The sequence below is a fragment of the Asterias rubens genome, chromosome 6, assembly GCF_902459465.1.
Source record: "Asterias rubens chromosome 6, eAstRub1.3, whole genome shotgun sequence".
NCBI classification, from domain to species: domain Eukaryota; kingdom Metazoa; phylum Echinodermata; class Asteroidea; order Forcipulatida; family Asteriidae; genus Asterias; species Asterias rubens.
In genome coordinates, this window is record NC_047067.1 from 937,910 (window position 1) to 961,475 (window position 23,566).

The 23,566-nt window shown below is 36.9% G+C and overlaps 1 protein-coding gene across 2 annotated transcripts in view; it reads left to right on the forward strand.

The window, feature by feature from the left end:
• Positions 1–23,566, forward strand: part of LOC117291174 (golgin subfamily B member 1-like) — a 99,327-nt gene that overhangs the window by 71,768 nt on the left and 3,993 nt on the right. The window contains exons 32-44 of one of the 2 annotated variants that reach the window (XM_033772750.1): positions 3,536–3,703; positions 6,825–7,120; positions 8,529–8,700; positions 10,163–10,297; positions 10,454–10,551; positions 11,081–11,148; positions 14,231–14,292; positions 15,955–16,029; positions 17,428–17,502; positions 20,772–20,843; positions 22,027–22,187; positions 22,583–22,768; positions 23,328–23,459. In XM_033772750.1, coding sequence (XP_033628641.1) covers positions 3,536–3,703; positions 6,825–7,120; positions 8,529–8,700; positions 10,163–10,297; positions 10,454–10,551; positions 11,081–11,148; positions 14,231–14,292; positions 15,955–16,029; positions 17,428–17,502; positions 20,772–20,843; positions 22,027–22,187; positions 22,583–22,768; positions 23,328–23,459 — 1,700 coding nt within the window. The remainder of the gene's footprint in view (positions 1–3,535; positions 3,704–6,824; positions 7,121–8,528; positions 8,701–10,162; positions 10,298–10,453; positions 10,552–11,080; positions 11,149–14,230; positions 14,293–15,954; positions 16,030–17,427; positions 17,503–20,771; positions 20,844–22,026; positions 22,188–22,582; positions 22,769–23,327; positions 23,460–23,566) is intronic. The other variant, XM_033772751.1, reaches the window with a different exon arrangement.

The following is a 23,566-nucleotide window of genomic DNA, read 5'->3' on the forward strand; positions in this document are numbered from 1 at the left end:
GCTTACTTTACAGAACTCTTAATTTATTGGGGGAAAGAAAGGTCTGTGAATTAACTTGGCTTACTTTACAGAACTCTAAATTTATTGGGGGAAAGAAAGGTCTGTGAATTAACTTGCCTTACTTTACAGAACTCTAAATTTATTGGGGGAAAGAAAGGTCTGTGAATTAACTTGCCTTACTTTACAGAACTCTAAATTTATTGGGGGAAAGAAAGGTCTGTGAATTAACTTGCCTTACTTTACAGAACTCTAAATTTATTGGGGGAAAGAAAGGTCTGTGAATTAACTTGGCTTACTTTACAGAACTCTAAATTTATTGGGGGAAAGAAAGGTCTGTGAATTAACTTGCCTTACTTTACAGAACTCTAAATTTATTGGGAGAAAGAAAGGTCTGTGAATTAACTTGCCTTACTTTACAGAACTCTAAATTTATTGGGAGAAAGAAAGGTCTGTGAATTAACTTGGCTTACTTTACAGAACTCTAAATTTATTGGGGGAAAGAAAGGTCTGTGAATTAACTTGCCTTACTTTACAGAACTCTAAATTTATTGGGGGAAAGAAAGGTCTGTGAATTAACTTGGCTTACTTTACAGAACTCTAAATTTATTGGGAGAAAGAAAGGTCTGTGAATTAACTTGCCTTACTTTACAGAACTCTAAATTTATTGGGGGAAAGAAAGGTCTGTGAATTAACTTGCCTTACTTTACAGAACTCTAAATTTATTGGGAGAAAGAAAGGTCTGTGAATTAACTTGCCTTACTTTACAGAACTCTAAATTTATTGGGGGAAAGAAAGGTCTGTGAATTAACTTGCCTTACTTTACAGAACTCTAAATTTATTGGGGGAAAGAAAGGTCTGTGAATTAACTTGCCTTACTTTACAGAACTCTAAATTTATTGGAAAAAAGAAAGGTCTGTGAATTAACTTGCCTTACTTTACAGAACTCTAAATTTATTGGGGGAAAGAAAGGTCTGTGAATTAACTTGGCTTACTTTACAGAACTCTAAATTTATTGGGAGAAAGAAAGGTCTGTGAATTAACTTGCCTTACTTTACAGAACTCTAAATTTATTGGGGGAAAGAAAGGTCTGTGAATTAACTTGGCTTACTTTACAGAACTCTAAATTTATTGGGGGAAAGAAAGGTCTGTGAATTAACTTGGCTTACTTTACAGAACTCTAAATTTATTGGGGGAAAGAAAGGTCTGTGAATTAACTTGGCTTACTTTACAGAACTCTAAATTTATTGGGGGAAAGAAAGGTCTGTGAATTAACTTGGCTTACTTTACAGAACTCTAAATTTATTGGGGGAAAGAAAGGTCTGTGAATTAACTTGGCTTACTTTACAGAACTCTAAATTTTTGCCCCCACTAATCTGAAACTATCGATTATCAAATTTATTTGCTGTAAAAAGTGATTTCAAAGTCCCTTTTCTCCCTTAACAAACGCGATTTGCATTTGTATTTGAATTCAGTAGTTTAGATAATGGTTTTTGGTTAAAGAAAGAAACAAATTACCAGGTTGGGACTTGAACTTGAGACCTCTAGATTAAAATGCCGGCACTCTACCAACTGAGCTATCATCTAGCCATAATGTTGGCATTTTCCTGTTTTTTATATATTTTGTTTGTGTGTGTACAAAATAGGTAGATCGCTGACGTTAGGGCTAGTTAGCTCAGTTCTTAGCAAGTCCCGCTCTGTCAATTCTTGTTTTTTTTTACACAAAATTATTTTTTAAAATCCAAATCATAGCAAGTTTTCCTTGTGGTTTAATACTTATTTATTTATTACCCCAGAAAGATAAATTAAAGCAAATGACACCAACACAGCTAAAAGTATAAGGAGAGATTGATGATTTGTTTTGACAAAGATGTGTCCTTGAGTCATAAAAGAAAGACTTGGTTTGTTATGTTAAGGAGGGTGGACGAGGAAGTATAGATTCTTGCACAGAATGTCCACAGGCGAGTACATTGTATGCAGGATTTTTGCACTACTGCTGGATTTCATAAAGCACTAAGATTCATCTGAAAGGGAAGCTATACTTTTGGTCACTCTTTGGTCACTCTTAAAATGAATGGCAATAACAACTTTTTTTTTTTTTTACTTGTAATGTGGTTATAAAAGTACAAAAAGTTATACAAGTTTTTATGCCCCAAAAGTGAATCTGAGAACCATTTCTCTCGGCTTGTGTATTCCAATTACGGATTATTCTTCTTGCACGGACATTCGGCGATATCTCAAAAATGCTACCACGTTTTGTGTTTTAAATGAAATTTTCACATGTTAGTTTTATTGTTTGCATAGCACATTTATAAGACAATCGATGGTCCAACAACCAACGGGGCTGCCCTTCAGATGTGTGGATGAAATGACATAGGGCTTTAATAGGAGTCGGTACATACAGGACTTTGACCACCACACCAAGAGGAAACTGTTTTCAAATTTCAGGATTGTTCATTTTCATACAATCTCACCCCTGAATTATGCCAACTGGTTTGTTATGTTAAGGTAATTTTAGCTCATGACCTCAAATAACCCTGATTGTATGTGGTTATTGAGGCAAGTTAGAATCCTTTGTTATGAGAAGAATTACAATTGATTGCCAACTTCTAGTGGTAATTAAATAACACAGATAGAGTTTCACTTTCTTATGCTGTGTGAATGTTATCGATATGCAGAATTGGTAAGGTCAAGAAACCGCAGACCAGGGTTGTCCTCCAGCAAATCAGGGTTTCTGCTGATCCTAAAAAACTCTTCAAAAGAACTATCCATATTTAAAGTAATTGTGTACAAAATAGGATTAGCTGTTGCAACCTGCTTACCAACAAAATAACCTATGGTATAACCCTTCAAGAAAGACTTTGATAGATTCGAAAAATTGGGCCACTATCTTTTGTTTTATATTGATCACAGTGAAAGAAACAATAACGATACTAATTTCTCAAGTTTGAAACATTGAAGTAGAGCTTTGGTTTGTATAGTTTCTTTGTTTGATTAATGTGACTGATTTGAGTTTCTCTTTGATTGCTAATTACTGTTGTTATTCACGTGTGAAATTGAACCAGTTGGTATAAAATCAAGCATATAACCACAATCGAGTATCTTTAGGTTGCCAATGGACTTTAAATCCACATGATTGAATTACTCTTGTAACTATCAACAGAAAGTAGCAACAGAAAGTAGCAACAGAATCAGGCCAGGGCATGTCTGGAATTCCTCACTTACTCCATAGCCCTGGATAATTAGTGTGTAACAGTCAAGGGATTGTATTACCATTCTGGTTATTTATGCTGCTAGACTTTATTCCAGACAGCCAAGAGAAGTTAGTTTCCATATTGCTGATCTGATTTATGCTAATTTGAAACTAGAAGTCATTTAGTGTGAGACTTTGGAATGCTGGGTGGCAGCAGACTTACTAGGTAAATTTCCATTGTTTACGCTGTTCTGGGCAAGTGCTAATTACCAGGAACAATGGATTTAGGGGGAGGGGGGTTGAAGGAAAATACTAAGCAAGTTTTTTGTCTTTGTATTCCTCCAGGGTGAATCTGATAAAGAGGATAACAAACTACAGTCAAAGTCTGAGCGTAAAGACTCTGAGGTTGAAGAGTTTGACATCAAAGCTGATATCTTGAAGGCGACTGGACCAATCCAGGCTGAAATGCCACAGGTTGTGAAGCCTGTGTTGCCGCTGGCTAAACTAAGAGAGGTAAGGAAATATTGATACTCCAAAAGTCTGACCGAGCATAAAGTTTGAAAACCCCGGTTATAACTGATTATTAGTGGCCCTCTTAACAGGCAAAATAGTCCATTGACTTTAATCTGATTTTCAATCATTATTTTGCCCTTAGGAAACAAAAAAGTCTGTAAAATCTGTCAAAGCCTCAAACATAATTGTAGGTCAACCCTTTGTACTCAATCAAAAAATTCATACTTTTTTCTTTTAAGGTCAAATATTATGCCTGTCATAGTGTTGTGAAAATAATTGAAGGGGAATCACAATACATATAAGTTTGTATAGTTCACTCAAAAATATGGTTATTTTTCAAAACAAAATAACAAAATTAATACAAATTATAGAAAAATTAATGCTTCATCATACAGTATCAATTATAGTATTTACTTTTTTAAACAGACACTGTTTAGTGATTAGTAAGATATTCCAGTGAACCAAAATTTTTTCTAATAATCATCAAAAAATAACCTTTGTACCATAAGCAATCACTTTACCACCCAAAACTATTTGCGCATATTGTTAGTAAAATTCGGAAAAACATGAACCCTAATGACAGCAAAACCATGTAGAATCAATTTCTATAATGTAAATCCCACTGAAGGACAATTATCGCTGATTATTATCAAAAGACCAATAATAAAATGGGCCCTCCGTCAATTTGATACTTCAACTTCACAAAAGAAAAAGGGCACGCCATGATCAACAGACATTAGGCACTCACTTTAGGGTATCTAGGAAGCTTATAACCATCTGGTTTATTTATTTGAAGTGCCTGGGTAATTGCACAAAGCAAAAAACCTGCCCACCAGTAGGCTGCCCACTAGTCCAATGAAGTCCATTCAGTGTTAGTGTCCACATATAATCCTATATAAATATTTCTAGAGTAAGCTGACAAAATGAAGCGTTGATATTGATTCTTTTCTGAGGTAGGCGTACAAATAGAGGTCACAGTCAGTTGTTCATTGAATTAATTGGCAGCGGTGTTTAGTGTATATAATCAATCCGATATCAAGTCATCTTGTGCATGTGGTGGCAGGGCAACATGAAAAATCTACCTGTGTCTTTTGGGGCGTTGTGTCACTGGAACTTGACGAGGTTGTTTTGTATGTTTGAATTGAGAATACCAACTGACAGAAAATGTGCCATGGTTGAATCATGGAGGTAGAATGGAGCAGAGTGTGATGGTTTCATAGGAGACTATGAGCATGGCGGATTATGTGAGGATCAATGTCTGAACACAGATGCTAATGTATGGAGTTTGTTAGCTTGTATTGGATGATGTTGTGTGAGGATCTTGTTCACTTAAAACTCCTATAGAAGAGTATAGCATCTGACTGAATGTGTTAGACTCTTTAAGAAGCTGTATATTGTGAATAAAAAATAGCCAGGAATTCGGCATAACACCCAAAGATGTGACTCACTATGGTGATTCTCACTTGAGAACTCAAGGGTTTGAGTCATCTTCAGTCATGTGAGTGGTGAACTTAGTTTGACTAGATTTATATGTAACAACAACATGTGCAGCTATGACTACAATGTGCTTTGAACCATTTGAACCATATGAACTTACTTAACATCTCCCCACAGACTTTGTACACACAATTTGTTGGTGAGCACAATTCCCTATGAAGACCTTTTATTTGTCCTTTTCTGTTTTGTCATTTGTCTCCATAAGGTAACAAATATGAGCACACAAGTTTGCTTTGAATTGTTAGCTTGTTTGTGGCAAACAAGAAGGCATCAACTTGTAGTCCGATCATTATCCAGATATAAAATATTGATTATTGGTAAAGAAGTACAGTGTGCTAGTTTAATTTGGGCTGTGGTTATCACAAACAAATATCAGCCTAACTTGCGGAGTATGTCTGTGTATTTTTAACAATAAACTTCATTAAGACTCGAGTAGCACTGATACAGATCTTATCACATTATTTGTGTACGGTGAAACCAAAATATTCTTTATCTATGATGCAAATGATTATAGCTCTTAAATTGTTTGCTGTTGCTAATTACTGTATTGGAAATAGCCTCTTGTCATTAGGTATGCTTGGGGGTCTAGTGGTTAAAATATCCGCTTCTTTAGGGTCTTTAGTTCACATCCGGTCAAAGTAGTACGTCTGTGTTTTGGACTAATTTATTTCAGTCTTCTTTTTCCCCCAGTTTCAGCACTCAGTTGATATGTAACTGCACAGCCACTATCATGGGTGCATATGTAACTGCACAGCCACTATCATGGGTGCATATGTAACTGCACAGCCACTATCATGGGTGCATATGTAACTGCACAGCCACTATCATGGGTGCATATGTAACTGCACAGCCACTATCATGGGTGCATATGTAACTGCACAGCCACTATCATGGGTGCATATGTAACTGCACAGCCACTATCATGGGTGCATATGTAACTGCACAGCCACTATCATGGGTGCATATGTAACTGCACAGCCACTATCATGGGTGCATATGTAACTGCACAGCCACTATCATGGGTGCATATGTAACTGCACAGCCACTATCATGGGTGCATATGAACTGCACAGCCACTATCATGGGTGCATATGTAACTGCACAGTCACTATCATGGGTGCATATGTAACTGCACAGCCACTATCATGGGTGCATATGTAACTGCACAGCCACTATCATGGGTGCATATGTAACTGCACAGCCACTATCATGGGTGCATATGTCCTGTTTATGAACAAAAGTTTGAAACCACTGATGCAGCAGTTATATCATTGTTGTTTATATATCAATTAACAATTAAAGTGATTGAGTTTGTTGAAAACAAGATCTGCAAAGAGTTACTTATTATTTAACTGTTGTTCAGGTGGTGTTTGTGACAAAAAGTGTACCGATGATTGTGGTTATGCACACACCCAAACAAAATATGGAAATGGTGACTTGTGACTTTACAATTTAATTGCTTTTAATATTTCCAATTTTATTATTTAAGTTGTTTTGTTTATTTGTTGTTTGGGTGTAGGGGCATTTGTTAGGGGGGATATAAAGCAACAATTTACAATCTTAGCAGTGCTCGGCTATTCTGTATTATTATTATTAACTCTTCTTTTGTGTATTTTGTTTTAAGGAACACAAACTCCAAAGGAAGTCCAACATGCTCTTCACTATGCCAGATTTGACAGAAGCTACTGAGTCAGAACCTCATCGTGACAGTACCACCCTCTCCACCACTACCTCATCTAATCCCACCCCTCTGACAGGATTGACCGACCCAGAGGAAAGATTGAAACTAGTAGAGGACTCTACCACTGATGATGATAAGGAGGGGTGTCAGAGTAACGAGGGGCCTACAACTGATAATAAGGCACTCTTACCGGATGCAGTCCTGAAGAAGTTGGGTCTTAAAGTCGGACATTCCAAAGAGTGAGTTTTTGCATTTTAATTATTTTGTTTATATTTTTTTATATTTTCTTTCATTTATAACAACTTATAATATTTGTAGGTAGAATTTATGTTTTCAACATAAACAGAAAAACAAACAAACATATGTGATACTTTATTTGACATTCAAACTTATTTTCCAACATTTTTGATGGGGCATATGAAAAACCAAGGTCCAGGCTGTAGGTTTAAATATTAACAAGCATGATAATCTTTCTAGTTTAATGTGATTTCCGTTTTGGGGTTTGTTTTATTTTTGGTCCCAAATGGATTTGTCAATGCAAAATTCATCATCACATAAAAAAAGGTAGTAGCCTGTCTGTACTCTTTAAAATATGAATTATTAATAATGAATAACCATTAACAATGGAGACAGAACACCATTTCAAAAGAGATGTTAATTACAACATTGGCGACAAGAATGAACTAATTGATTGTGAATAATTAACAGCGCCAGCTCAAGCTCTATAGATAGATTGTTTTGTCCTTTTCTGCTTTCTAACCCAGATGGTGTTTCAGTTCTGCTGGTGTCAATTTCATTTGAAAGAAACTGACGCCTCATAATTGGCTCAGTAAAAGTAAAGAAATATTAACTGAAGTCAAATCTACTGGAAAATTAGTATGTGGGTCAAACTTATTTGTGAATATCAACGTGGCAATTTATTGTCAATGAATTTGTATAATTCAATTAGGTTTCTTCTTACATGAGTTTAGAGTCTTTGCATGGTGAGGCATCATTGTTATTAATTTATCTATATATTATTTATTTCTTGTTTACCCTGGGGAGACGTCCAAGCACAACACTGTTTTGGTGCCCAGCGGCTACAAACAAATATTAATAGAAAATAAAAATGACTGAGAATGTTAAAAAGATATTGAAAGATATTTACAGCCAAATAAAGGTAAAAACCAAGTATATATAATAACATTTAAAAAGCGTCACATAATTTAAACCACATGTTCATGTACAATAAAGACTAGGTTAAAATCTGGGTCAATCATATTCAGAATGCAGCTGTATGAGAAGTTTATATTTATTCTACTGCCGCAAGGTAGATTTTGGAGTTTGGGAGATTTTTATTTTGTCATTTGATGCACTAAACAAAGTATACATTTCAAAGATGTTTACCAATTTCTAAGAGCCTATAAATGCCAACTTTTAAGTACACAACCAAGTAAGAGGCAGTTAATTGTGTTTTTGCAAGCCGTTTATGGTCTAAAATAGGTAAACACAAGATAAACAAAAATAACATTTTGTAAGCAGAGACAATTCTGTTTACAGTTTGTCCAAGGCCCTGTTAAGTCTACTTCTCTGGAGTCCCTGGTAAGTTCACTGCTTAGTGATCAACCTTTAAATTAAATCGAGATCAACTTTTCCATTGTCTGACAGATTGTGTGCACTGACGGAGAATGAGATTGAAGAAAAGTTCAATGCCCTTCAGCTAGCCTTCAAAGCTAACCAGTACACGTTACAGAAACGAGTAACGCTTCATCACAGACAGAGAGACTTGGCTGAGAAGAACATCGATGGAGAGATAGAAGGATTGCTACAAACTTTACAAGTAAGCTCTGATGAAGTCAACCAATGATCTTAAATCCCCCTCATACAAAGAACCAACAAAAGCTACTTTCATACTGGATGAAATTCCCTCAAAGAAAATTCAGTTGATTTTGTTCACGTTTGAGTTGCAAATCCTTGCAAATCCTTGCAAAGTTCCGGGAATTGACCATATCCTTGGTACATAACCATTTCACAAGGAAATAGATATCCTGACTTGGAAGTTGGGTAAAGTCAGTTAATCTGCCCTTACACATGCCGATTTTGTTTGCATTGACTGTATATATCTTGTTAACATTAAAATAAATGACTTTTATTTGTCCAATGAAAGAGAGAGTGAAGTGTCATAGCCGAGCAGTCCTTTACATTTGACTCAACTTTTGTTGTTGTTAAAAGTCTGTTTTGGTGACGGTTCCTGGTCATGGCTTGTGTACACATTGGGTTTTTTAAACCGTCCGATTATTGTATTCTAAAAAAATGTAGATATGTACATAACAAAACTTACCTGTGAAAGTTTCATTTCGAAAGGTGATTGCGTTTTTGAGAAATTCTATCGCTCAAAATGTGGAGCGGTTATGTTTACGCAGGAAGAATATTTTGTGATTGGAATACACAATCTAAGAAACATTTTATGCGTAAAACATTTCTCAAAATGTTAGACATAATAAATAGATGCAGTGCTTCTTATCAAGAAAGTTTTAATGGTAAATAATTTTGGAGTAATTACCATGATTGCTTTGTCCTTTGAATGGGAAGTGTTTGCTCGGTCCCAGCACCTGAACCAAAGGCTCTGGGACTGGCCCCTGGCATGCTCATTTGTCCATTTCCCTTGACCTTAAATAACTTATGGTCACCTCAGGTGACTCTTCCTATTTACAAAAGATTTGACCTCTATCAATATTTATTAGGCTCTTTGGTGTAAATTCATTAGAAATATTATTGTCACTCTTTGCCTTGTACTAAATTGGTCTCAATCCCAATGCTTGTTGGTTCAAATCCCGCTTTAGTTCATTTTTGTTGGTTCTACCCCAAATTTGTTGTATTCTTTGTGCAAATTTGGCTTAAAAATAAAGAGGGCTAACTAGTTGCTACTTTATCTTATCATGAACATGTTGTGATTGTGCGCATTGTGCCGGTCAGCATTACAATCATTCCCACCACGCATCACTACATCCTGCTCATCAGGCCATCCCAACAGTCTTGGATGAGATGGTTCGGGCCGAGCAAATGTAAAGCTGGGTCATAGAACCCAGTACACTTACATGTATCCAACAGAAAAGGGACTTAGAATCCAGTACACTTACATGTATCCAACAGAAAAAGGGACTTAGAACCCAGTACACTTACATGTATCCAACAGAAAAGGGACTTAGAACCCAGTACACTTACATGTATCCAACAGAAAAAGGACTTAAACAAAAGTTCCAAATCATCTTAAGAACATATTGGTTGTATTTGATTATTAGATGTTGGAGCCTTTGAGCAGCATAGACACAGTGTCTCGGGATTACATCAGTAAGATAAAGCAGCATGTGGAGGTCCTACAATCATCCTCACTCAGACTGTCAAGCAAGGCAGAGGGCTTTGGGGCTGTCCAGCAGGTGAGCAGGGAACAGTAGACAAATAAGGAATGTTTAGGAGTGCAGTGGTGACAATGTTTTCATGGAATGAGAGATAGCATGTTCTCCTCTTGACGAGGTGGAGCAGAGTTGAAACAAATAAATTTCATCTTTTTACAATTGTTTTTCCTACTCTAGGAGGGACGGCTCAGCAAAGCAACTGAAGTTATGATATCCCACGTTGAAAACCTAAAGAGACTTTTTGAACGAGAACACGCAGAGCTTGAAGATGCAAAGTAGGTTGGATGTTACGATTCTGATTTGTATTACACTTAAGTTTGTTGATCAGAAATACCAGAGCTTGAGTCCTATGCTCTCAACTGCTCGGCCACAACATGCCGTTGATGTAGAAACAAGCGAATCAAATTGTAATTAAGGTTTTTTAAATGCTTATCTTTCCTCAGCAAACTTCTTCAAGACAAGTAGGTTGGATGTTACGATTCTGATTTTTATAACACTTAAGTTTGTTGATCAGAAATACCAGAGCTTGAGTCCTATGCTCTCAACTGCTCGGCCACAACATGCCACAAGGATAAACTATTCTAAAGTGCAGAAAAGCCATTGAGGGGGCTTGCATCTGACAAGCTCTACTTTTTGCAAACCCACCTTCACATATTTTCTTCTCTGTTTCTCTTCAGGCGCTATTCTCATTAAATTATTAAGCATCTATTATATTATTACTCTACACAAATATCTTCTTCGTTGATGTAGAAACAAGCGAATCAAATTGTAATTAAGGTTTTTTAAATGTTTATCTTTCCTCAGAAAACTTCTTCAAGACAATCGGAAAATGTTCAGAGGCAACAGTATCACCAGCAACATGTCGGCGGATGGTGAGTTATGTTTTCAAAATGATGGCTTAAGCTCCGGCTTAGGCTGTGTGACGTAGGTCCTGTATCAAAAGTGTTCACAGCCGTTACGTTGAAAACGGTGACCTCTATAGAATATTGACTTCTCAGAACTTACTGGATAGCAAGTTAGATGGTTTAGTATGCTGATGCTTTTAGTTAGACTAATGGCTATTGCTAGAGGGGTTATAAGCTGTTAGACCTTACCCAGCTGAACCTTACTGTCTTTAGCTAATGCTTCAGCACAGACCAGAGCTGTATTTAGAGAGAGTTTCAACAAAACTCTTGCATTGTTGAGTACAGGGTGCCAGTAAACTAGTCTGCCCATCGGGTTGTGCTGCATAGGGACCAAAAATGGCGTCCAGCCACCCTGTGACTGAAAAAATGGTCCCTTCATGTCGCAACTCTCTTAATACCATAGAGTTAATATATAAGAACTAGAGGGCACACTGGTGATGCTTCTTGCACAAACGCGACGGGACCGCAAGGAGACACGCGCACACCATTCTGTACGCGCGTTGAATATGAAACACACGTTGGAGTTTGTGTTTATTGAACGCTACGCGATGCTGTTTTGTCAACTTACAAAATCGCCGCACAAACACACGCTATGGAATGCCAGTTTTGTCGACTTAGAAAATGGCGCCTGCATGCATGCTGCGGCGCCTATATAGGCCAGTGCGCCCTCTAGTTCTGATATATAACTCTATGCTTAATACCCAGCTCTGGCGCAGACTTCAATTCTTATTCAATTTTGGGTGAACAAAGAGAAATTGACTTCAGTGGAATTTGAATCTGCTACCTCTAGATTAACATTCCGGTGCTCTACCAAATGAGCTACCTATTTTCTCAATATCTTTGTTTTGGGTAACCACAGTCTTGAAGTTTACTGCCGCAAAGTCAAGGATCACGACCAGAATACGATACAAACTGGGAAGTGACATTAAAAGGATCACTAGGGATTAATCTATATAAATCAATGACAATATAACAATTTCCTTTTCAAACATATTGTAAAGGCATGGATTTTGATTTCTAAATGTTTCTGTTTAAGTTGCATCGTCGATTTTTTTGCCAAATTGATGTTTTTTAAAGTTGGTGTTTTCAGTGGAGGCTCTGAACAAAATAGTCCATCAGAAAACTGTTAGTTCAAAGATGCAAAAACAATTTTCGGTCGGGAGGAAACTTTGTTCACGATACCAGCAGCCTTGTGTACAAAAATTGACGGTATTTAGTGCACTGTGAGTTTTTTAGGTTTTCAGATTTGAAATACTCAAAGTCAAAGATCAGTCTGAGAAAATTTGAATATTTTGGCGACAAATCGGGTAATGCAACTGTAACTGTTTTGCAGTAGTGTACAATCTTTAGGCTAGAAATGTCTTTCAGTAATGTTAAAGCATGAGAAATCCAGACTTTTCTGCATGTTCACGTGTTTCTCTTTGACTATGCACTTACACAATTTGTGCCCAATGTACGTGTGTGTATGTTTTGAGACTTTGAGATCATTTTACAGATCACATTTTTTACACAAAGAACTCTCTTAATAAGGTCATGTCCCAATAAGCAATTTGCGAGTTTGATTTGCAAACAGGTAAGCAAACCCTGGTACCATTGTGAATACACATTCATTCAGACTGTGTATGATGTTTGCTGTTTGATACATAACTTCACAATAAACTTGCCTCGAATCATGCGGAATAGCAACTCTCTCATCAGTCTGAGGAATTCAAATTTAAGTGGTAACTTGTGACTGAGCAAGTCATGGTACCAGACATTATTCAAATTCAGTAGTGGCTGTGGTTGGATCGCTGAATCAGCCAATAGCCGTAGTCTGAGCGGCTTGATATGTACGTGAACTAAGTTTGCTTTGTTTGTTTGTCGTCACATTGAATGAGTGATAATTGTTTTCCTCACTCCCCTTTTCTCCTTCCTTATCGTGATTGCTTGCTTCAATTCTCTGTCTTGCCTGGCTTTGCTGATGTGGTGAGTTATTTCTTGCACGATGAATGTGTTTCCTAAAGGCCATGTCACACAGGGTAATTTTTTACAGGCAACTTGGAGGCAATGTTTTTACCTAATTAATGTGCATTATTGTACTTTTTATCTACCTCAGAAATTAAAAAATATATAGAAATAAATATAAATATTCAGTAGTGACTGCATACAAAAAGGAAATCTATGAAGTACAACATACATTTTTCTATCACTATCTTACTGTCCTAGGAAAATTATTTGGAAATTAACATGTGAGTGTTCGTCTTCATGAGGATTGCCTGGAACTGGTTGCCTGTAAATTGCCTGGAACTGGTTGCCTGTAAATTGCCTAAAACTGGTTGCCTGTAAATTGCCTCGTGTGTCATGGCCCTAAGAATCGAACCTCATTCTTTGGGTAATCAATAAATTACTAATGCACGCTTGATTAATCCAGTGCCACACGCCGTCTTGATTGCAGTTTTGATGTATGTTTCTCAGGCTGCTACAAGTAGGTCTTTATAAAAGCGCTTGTTTTAAGTGCTTTAAAAAGTTAACTATTTTGAACTTGACTTCGTGAGCCTGTTGTTGTCTTTGGAGAGATTGTGAAAGGTGGGCTCTAAGCTCAAATTCAGTTTTGCAATGCGCTCATTTTAATAATAATAATAATAATAATAATAATAATAATAATAATAATAATAATAATAATAATAATAATAAAGACTTGTAATGCACACATAGACCCTGCTGGTTGTTAAAGAAGCAGTATAAAAAAAAAATTAAAAAACGAAAAAAAAAAACAGACACAGCAAAATTTGTCCTTGTTGGTAGATAGAATCTTTATGCATGTGGAAAATCTATTACAAGTATTTTACCTTACACTAAATCGATGCAAAATGCTATTGTAGCGATATTTGATACCCAGTTCCAGTGCAAAAATTTGTTAACATCAGAACATCCAAATGGTGTCTTATTTCCGTCAGTCTGTACAATTTTGTAACAGGAATTTGTTTAGTTCATTCCAAGCAAGTAATGTCTTATGTTTTGGTAGCATTTGATAACCTCTGTATTTGAATCTCAATGTGTTACCCACCAGGGGAGACAGATTCCAGGCTACTAAGCAGAAGGGCTTTATCTGTATCAGGAGGAACTGGCAAGGTATGTCAAGTTACATTTCTCTAGAATTGCTGGGAAAATTTGGGGCATCTTCAAAGAATTAGCAATACTTGGCTACTCTATGCACCCTGGGCATAATGAATAAGAGAAGATTTGTTTGCTTTTTCGATTATCAAGCTATCATCATCTTTGGCGCTGTTTCCCTGAAGAAAAATAAATATGTGCATTAAGCAACAACTAATACTGACAACCCCTACAGCAAAATTAAGACAAAAGGGTACCAGCCTATTTTTCTTTCCAGCCTCACTTTGGATTCAATATAACTATACATAAGATGAGTGGTACATGAGCTGATAATCTTAAGAACTGTAGTACCACCAGTAAGATGCTTGTATCTTTTTGGCATCCATTTCTAATGTTACAAACACCAGAAATATAAACTGTGTAAATCTTGTGCGTATTCAAACTTCCATGACCAAGTTGGTCCCAAACCATCTCAGTTTTTGCGCATGTGTGATTCTGTTTCTTCAAATACTTCCCCAGGAAGTTCGAATACGCGCGAAACTTGCACAGTCTATTGTCAGAAAGTATTGATATAATAATTGTACATACAAATGAGTTTGAATCACTTGTCATTATGTCGTTTGACATCACTGTCATGAGAATTGAACACCATCATCATCATTGTTATCAAATTGAGCCTTTTTATCTGATCAACCCTACCCCTTATTCACCCCTCCCCCTCCCCACCACTTCATCACATCCCCCTGCCCACAAACCAGAAACCCACCAGTTTATTCCAGCTAGCTAAGCTCTTAACGAACCCCAACAAGAACGCATCAGTGCAGCAATCATCAAAGGGGAAACCTGTTCTTACCACCACACAAATTCACCAGGTCTCAAAACAAAAAATCATTGTGTTTACGAAAAGGCAGTTTTCACTATTGTTGTATAAACACCCCACAGTAGCGCTTGTGAATTTGTGATCACTTTGTGAATGTACCCAGTAATTTGCACATCAGCTGTCTGTCATTGTCACCCAATGGAGTGTTTATTTGTTTCCATTAGAGATCATTTATACCCTCATTGGGAAGGAAGGGATCCAATTGAGGGAGATGTAAATGTATCCCAAATGGGATAAATTGGGAGACAGTGACCCTATTTCCTGCTTTCCCAACCGGGGGAGATTTAAAAGTATTGGAATTTGGTGACCCTTTTACCCTCCTTTCCTAATCAAGAGAAATTTTAAAATGTCCCAGTTGGGATAAATTGGGACGACAGTGACCCGGTTACCCTCCTTTCCAATCGAGGGATATTTAAAAGTATCCAGTTATAGGATAAATTGGGCGACAGTGGCCTGCTTATCCCCATAAAGTAATTAAAAGCACTGAGGCCTGGGGCAGATTTTCCTCTTATAAAGGGCACCTCAATGGGGGCATCAAGACCATGACCAGGGGGCAGGGAGGCAATTTCCTCCGTCGCCCTTGTGAACTATCAGTCCTGTAAATGCATGCACCATCCGGCTTGTAAATCCATTTTTACATTCAGTGATTTTGCTTTGTATTTGATCGCAAACTCTTTAATATTTGGCATGTTTTAAATTCTCAATGTTACCCACCCCCCCCCCCCACACCCCAAACTAATCTTTTATGTGTCCTACTTTCACCCATATATTTGTGTGTTTGTCCTCGTTGATTTGACCAGTACTCAGTGCGCATGCGCTCTGCCAGTATGAGTTCATCTCCCAATCACTCGCTGAAGAATCCACCAGACCGTAAGGTAACAGAACTGAACACGAGTATCTTGGACTCATTTTGGTTGACACTAAAGCCTGGGTGGTTCATTTGGCTCTAAAAAGCACTTAACACTAGGATTATTTGCTTGCAAACACAAAAGATGACAGCCTTATGTGCATCTGTGGTTGTTTTGTTTCCAAGATTAAGCACCCAGCACAGAATTTTTAAACCACACTTTGAGCTTGGGTTTTGGCTGAGGCTCTTTTAGTTATTTAGAAACTTTACTTTTCTTTATAGGGTTTCAATCTGGCAGGACAGAGCCCAGTCCATGGTTTTGAAAAGGGCCACAGGCCTTTCTTCTATAAATCTCTGCTTAAGCTTGGGAACCATCCACCTATTTGAAGCCTTGTATAAAGCGAACATTTTTTAAATTATTGTCAGTTGAAGCCTTAGCCCAATTAAGCACAAGCCTTGGTATTGAAAAGGGCCATAGGTTGTCTTTGGTGTTTCTGTGTTAGTTGTTTTGTCAATTTTTCTGCTCTTTAAACCGTCTACGTCTTCATTTTGTTTTCGTTGTTTTGTTTTTGTTCTCGATGACCTTAGATTTTGTTTTCTCTCCTTCAACAAAATTTGAAATTATTTCATTTTTATTGGAATGCTATCAGTTTGATCAATGCTAGGGAGAAGAATATTTTAATTTAGTAAAAGCTAATCGTATTAATTAGCAATTAGGATTAACAACGCAGTCGGGTCCAGACACCTGAAAAATAACTGGAAGTTTGCTGTCAAAGAAAAATGATTGTCTGTTTTTGTTTTTGTTTTACAAGCCGCAATGCGCTGGGTTTTGATTACTCTAAAGAAAAATCATTGTGTCACAGGTTTTTCAATGACTAATTTTGTTGTGTCTGTTTTTCTTTGTGTTTTGTTTTTGTTTTTGTTTTGGTTTTACTGCGCCTTGAACACCCAGCAGGGTGGATATGTGCGCATTACAAGTCTTATTATTATTATTATTATTATTATTGTACAAACAATTTTAAAACCTGACACCTAGTTATCTTTACAAATGAAAGAAAGCGCTAAGCTGTTTTAGTCAGCCGTCTTCATTTGAGTGAACTGTTCACATCTTTTAAACTATCGCTCTACTCTCTTATTACGGACTCAGCTGGGTTTTTTCCACTTAAACGTTACACCAATCATAAAGTTTACTCCTGAACCTTTCATCTTCATACTCATAATCACATCACTGCATGCTGCACAGCATGAACTCATCCAAGTTGAAAAGACTGTACCTTTTCATCATATTACAGCACTTCACTACATTTCACTTTATGAAAACATTCATAGCATTCACCATCATACTTGACACCGTCGTTTATACCATAACCAACTATAATGAACACAAACAGTATTGGTTGAAAGGATGTGCCATTATGTATTTTAGACTGGAAGGAGGCGTGCAAGTGTGGCAACGGTTGTTGGGGCAGGATTGCTAAGCTCATCATACGGGTCACCACAGGTATATTAAACACTGATCGCTAGTGTCTTTTCTCTGAGATCTGAAACCTTAAGCATGGGAGGTTTTTTATATCAAGTACTTCTTCAGTAATCAACTGTCTTTCTAATTATTAATTGTAAACGAAGTTTTCTTTTCTACCTCTTTTTTTTTTTCACTAAGGAGTGACATTTTGTTCGAAGATGTTTGTTTGAATATTGTGATCTTTGTCGATTTTGAGACTGTGTCTTTTTGGAAAGTTGTTTCTGGTCAGCATGTTCGTCCAATTCTGTGCCAGTCTGTCTGTCTGTCTGTCTTTCATACGGTTTATCTTTAGATCTATCTATATTTAATCCATTAAACATTCTTTTCAAAACATCAAAATTGTTTAATTGAAGAATATGTAAGATGAACAGAAACAATTTACATTTTGCCACTGTGCAAATCTTACAAGACTTTCTTCAATTTACATAATTCACAAACAATGTGGAGGTTCATGAATATTTTGTATAAAGATCATCTCTACCAATGGCTTGGATTGGGGGGGGGGCAATAATACTTTTGATGTCAACTTTTAAACGTCAGCATCAATTTTCTCGCCTATGAAATTACAAGATGAGGTTTCATTTTTCAAGACCGCCCAACTGTTCATTCATGGGTTTACTCGCCCAATGCTTAAACCACTGGCCTCAGACCTGTGTTTGTGTGCAAATCCTGGTACTGGTTTTTAAGTCTCTTCACAAAGAGGCTTTGCAAATACCGATACCTCACTAAGTTCATCCATATCCAGTGAAAAAAATGGCAACACCAAACAGTAGGACATCAAAGAGGAGTTCTCGTTTTCCAGGTCAACAAATGTGGATGTTTGTTTTGTTTTTTTCTCCAGAGCAGTGGTGTAAAACCAACTCAGTCTACACCAGGAGAATAAAACTAACAAACACACTAATAAACACCTTTTTCTTTTGTATGATCTTCACTTGGTTACCTTCTGTGTAATAAAATTGTAATCAAAAAGTAACATTACGTTACGTTTTTGAAGTTTTAAAACATGCTATAAAACATACAATAGTACTGTATTTCTGTTTAACCATGTTTTGTTGATTATTTTGTTGATTTTGGTAACTGTTGTCTCAGAAACCAAACTATTCATCCTGTTGATTTGTGTTGCTTATCATTGTGTTTTTTATCACCAACAACAAATGCACCACAAATCAGCCTAATATCAAGTTTAATATATCAATGCAATTATTAACCCTTTTTCTTTGATATTTTTTATGTCATCACAGAGTATAAATGCTAATCACTGTTTTTATCACCCAAAACAAGTGCACTGTGAAGTTTTAAGTTTAATAAATCAATCCAGGTTGTAACCTTTTTCGTTGCACCATGAAGCACAGCCTAATATACTAAGTTAAACACATCCGTGCACTTTCTAACCCCCTTTCTCTTTATATTTTTTATTTCATCTCAAATTATAATTGCTTCTCCCTGATTGGCCAAAACAAATCCCTGCTTAATCCATTAATGCTTCATCTAACCATCAGTCGGTTTCGTTCGGTGGTCAGCACACACGCTCACAAACGGAGCCTGCAGGCGTTAGTATGACATTAACCCAACCGGTAAGGATAATGTCTTACGTCCAGGGAAAAAAACCAAAGTGGAAAGCCTCTGGGTTGCTATCCTTGTTCCTTGTTTCCGATGGTGAGGGAGAGAGTCTGTTAACAACCTGATTTATACTGGGTACCCTCTATCCTCCTGACAGGGGCAAGCCCCAGGCCTGAGGGAGAGAGTCTGTTAACAACCTGATTTATACTGGGTACCCTCTATCCTCCTGACAGGGGCAAGCCCCAGGCCTGAGGGAGAGAGTCTGTTAACAACCTGATTTATACTGGGTACCCTCTATCCTCCTGACAGGGGCAAGCCCCAGGCCTGGAATTTCATCTTTGCATGGGCAAGGCCATTTTCATTTTGTAAGGGTCATTTTTTTTAATGGAAAATCTTAAAGTCTCTAAGGAAACTGTTGAAAGGGCACCCAGGCCAATACCATGCACAATTCCAGGCCTAAAGTCTTGGCAATTTACCCCATAATTGTTATTTGTGGTGATGGGAAAGTCTCTCAATCCTCTGGAATGTAACAGTAAACACCCTGGGAGTTGAGGATCCTTTGGCATCTTGACCAACCTGAGCTCTCAAACCCTCTGAAACTTTCCTCTACTTTTTCCAAATCAAATGATAAAACACCCGCTATACGGATCAATTACTTGACCAAAACTGGATCACGCTGGTCATTTTAAAAGAAAAATCTATATTAGTTTTGAGAATGGCTTTAATATACAACCTCAATTTGTTTCCATTAGTATTATTATTTCATATAGATCACCCTCATATTAATTACAAAACTTCATTTCATAAGGTATAGATAGATCCTGGCCATAGGCTGAGTAACATCACTTTGAAAAGTAGATGAAATTAATATTCTGAACAAAATGAATCACTAAGTTGGCCACCTACACCCCTTCACGCTATTTACCGAACCACATTGTGAACCTCCCTCTTCCGTTTGAGTTTCTCCCCTTCCTTCCCAACCTCTCGTCACCAAAGATACCTCTGTAGCCCAATTTTACTTTCAATAACGTTGAATTGTCTGTATGTATGCAGATTGTGATAACCATTTTGGGGTCAGAAAGTTGTTATGTTTTGTCCTGCTGTAAATATTAGTTGCATGAAGAAGTAAATACCTAATATGTGGACTTGCCACAGAAACAAACAAGCTCATAGTTTTTAGTCGGAAGGTTACTTGTGAAAAATAATACTAGTTTTTCCAATACTTTTGAATAAAAATGCTCAGTGAGTTTTACTGCATGAGATTTGTATTTGATGCAAGAAAGTGTTTGGTAGCAAATTAGATTGTTTTTTTCTGATTTGGTTCAATATCTGTGATTCAAAAGTGGACAATCCTACTAGTTACTGGGCTTTTTTGGTAGATCTAGTGTTGTTGCTAAGCGTTGATAAACAAGTTTATCTAGAGCAAGTTTACAGACCCAACCATATTTGTAGCTTTTTATAAAAAAAGGAACAAAATAATAGACATTAGGGCCTACTTTCATAGACCTGCTTAAGCAGCATTCTCAAATTACTGCATATTGCTTCATAACTTTCCACAAAGTCAAGAGTAAACCCAAGCATGATTGTGTTCAAGCATGTATTGATTGATGTTGTAGTATTTGAATGTCCAGTCCTAATGATTTAATGGTATCATTGTTTTGAATAACTCTGGTTTCTTGTTGCATCAGTCTCGGCTGGCTGGGGCAGTGAGGAGGACGTCAGTTCAGCTTAGCAGTTCTCTCAATACTGAAGATTTCAAGGTTAACTATCACATAATAGCAGGGTTCTCTCTCCGATGTACATTTACCTGCATTACAATTAGGCACAAATTGCTTGCTGATACGCGTACACTTCAGCTGAATACGCAGACAAACAAAAAGTTCTTATTGTTTAGATTTAATATCATATTGACCATTGACAACAATCTTTGAATAAAATTATTTACAATTTCTCCCGATTGCACAGTAGAGCATTGCAAACCAAACATAAACATCAAAGAACAAATTCAGTTTACCTCATTTCAGTTCAGAGTGCTTTTGCCAAACTTGCACAATTTTGGTACAGAATGCCCCCCAGTTTTGACAAATCGTGTCAATCCTGTATAATTTAGCTGTCCTTTTTTTAGCGTAGATCCCTTTAGGAATATGTATGTTTTGGGGAAAAACAATCAGGTAAAATTATATTGATGTTCGTTTCAGAATAAATAATACTTTTTACTTTAAATAACTAACAAAAAACTGGGCCCAGTTTCATGGCTTTGCTTACCACAGAATTCTGCACTTACCTTACCTTGTAGAGTGATTCTTTGGGTCTTAAGCGCAGAATTTCGCAGAAAGCAGAGCCACGAAATTTGACTGCTAACCAAAAAGGCATTCATCTATCAGATTACTTAATCAACTGATAACTAACGACCATCAAGTACTAACTGGTCATAGGTGGAGGGTTTTGTAGAATTGTTATCACCTTGAACTCGAAACAAAGTAAGAACTGGTAAGAATAAACATTTTGTAAATAAACACGTAAGAGGCTGTTTTTTCTATAGAGGCATTGTTTCAAAATGACAATGTATTTGCCGCAAATGGCCCTAATATTTGACCATTCAACCAAAAAGTTCAACGTAAAGGTCCTGAACTTTCCCATATTTCCCATGGTCAATAAGTACTTATATTTCTGGGAACAAGAAAAAAACATTTTTTTTATAGTGTTTGTGCAGATATTTATACTGATCAAACTTGGCCAACAAAATTCAACAACATCCGGCATATTTGGGCAAATTTGATGATAAGACATAATTGAATATTTCATAAAGAGCTAAATTTTTTGCATCTACTCTGTATTCAGTGGATGAACTCACAATAATTTTTATTTTGGAGAAAGTGTTTAATTAACTTCCCCAAACCATTCAAATGAAATGAACCAATATTCTTATCATCTATCAAACAGGAGGCCAAGGCGAGGTTAACGGGCAGTTTAAGCACAGGTTCCTCTAACGGCAGACACTCTCCCTTATTGAGAACAGATAGCTCTGTTGTTATCAAGAGACGGTCCAGTGATGACGGACCTCAAGTTCACCCATTGCTGGATGGAATGAAATCAGCACCTCTGTAAGATTCAACTTTAAACTCTCAAAGAGAACCAAGAAATTTGTAGAATCAGGAACCCAAGTACAAAAGCATCTACTATTTATGAATAATACAACAAAGTGGATATTACCGCTCCAGATTTGGCGATATCTCTAAAACGCTACCACATTTTGAAATGTAATTTTCACAGGTAGTTTCATTCTAAAGAACATACACTTATATAGAGAGGAAAAGGGTAAACTTTGCCTTTAAGTCTTGAAGTCTGGCGATATAGCAGTCAAACATGCAGTTGATCAGGAACAAATGTTTGATTTTTTCAATAGTTGATACTTTTAATTTACAGTTGGCCGTTTTTTTAACAGGAAACAAAAGTATTTGTTGACTTTGATGATCCGTTTTTCCATTCTCCACGATAGGGCGAGTCCAACAAGTCCGTCGACCAGTCCATCCAGACGACATGCTGTCTCACTCCCATCTACACCCATGGTATCATCATCAGCATTCCCTAAGGTTATCGATACTGATACATCTCGTAAGGAGCTCACCAAGGTAGATGGAGCAGAACTTAACAGTGAGAAGAAGGAGGAAGTCTTTCAGAAGGGGTAAGTCTTATAAATGGATCTTGTGTATTGACGTGTTCCTCATTGAGATAAACCGATGATGAAACTATGGAAAGTCAAAGATTTGTCTGCATGGCACCATTAAGGCGACATTAAGAATACTTGATTTTTTTTAGATTTGTTATTTTGGCTTACCCAACCACCCTAACTTTCAATTTTTAAATTATAGGGCTTCATAGTATAATCCATACACTGAAGAGAACAACATTATTTTAGATCGAATGTCTCCAACAGTAGAAGATTTAAATGGCTTTCTCTGGCTTTAACAAATGGCGTTGTACATTAGTCAGGATTGTGATGATCTTGGCCAGCTGGGTATTTTGTTTTCTTCTTTTTTCTTTGTTAATATGTATTTAAAATTTCATTTCACAATAGTTCCCTGGTTATTGGGCTGAACACATTCCTGTAATCTTTCTCAACTACCTGGGGAGTATACAGCCCTGGGGTGCTGTGGCGCTCCAAAGGCTTTTTCAATGACAATATCAACCTCTACCCTCGAAGGTTTTTGAATTGTTTAATGTACTCTTGTCTCTGTCTGCAGATTTGAGCAAGGTCTGAGAACTCAGGTGTCTCAGGAGTTTAGTGATTTACGAGAGCAGCAGAAGGTATTCTGTGATAGTCTAGAAGATCTGATTGATCAGGCTGAAGAACAAGACAAGGAAGAGACCAATATGTGAGTAATTCATTTCATATCAGTCAACAGTAAACAAAAATATATATATATACAGTATACAGATAAAAACAAAAACTTAATTTGTTCAACCATTTTCCAAGGTACAG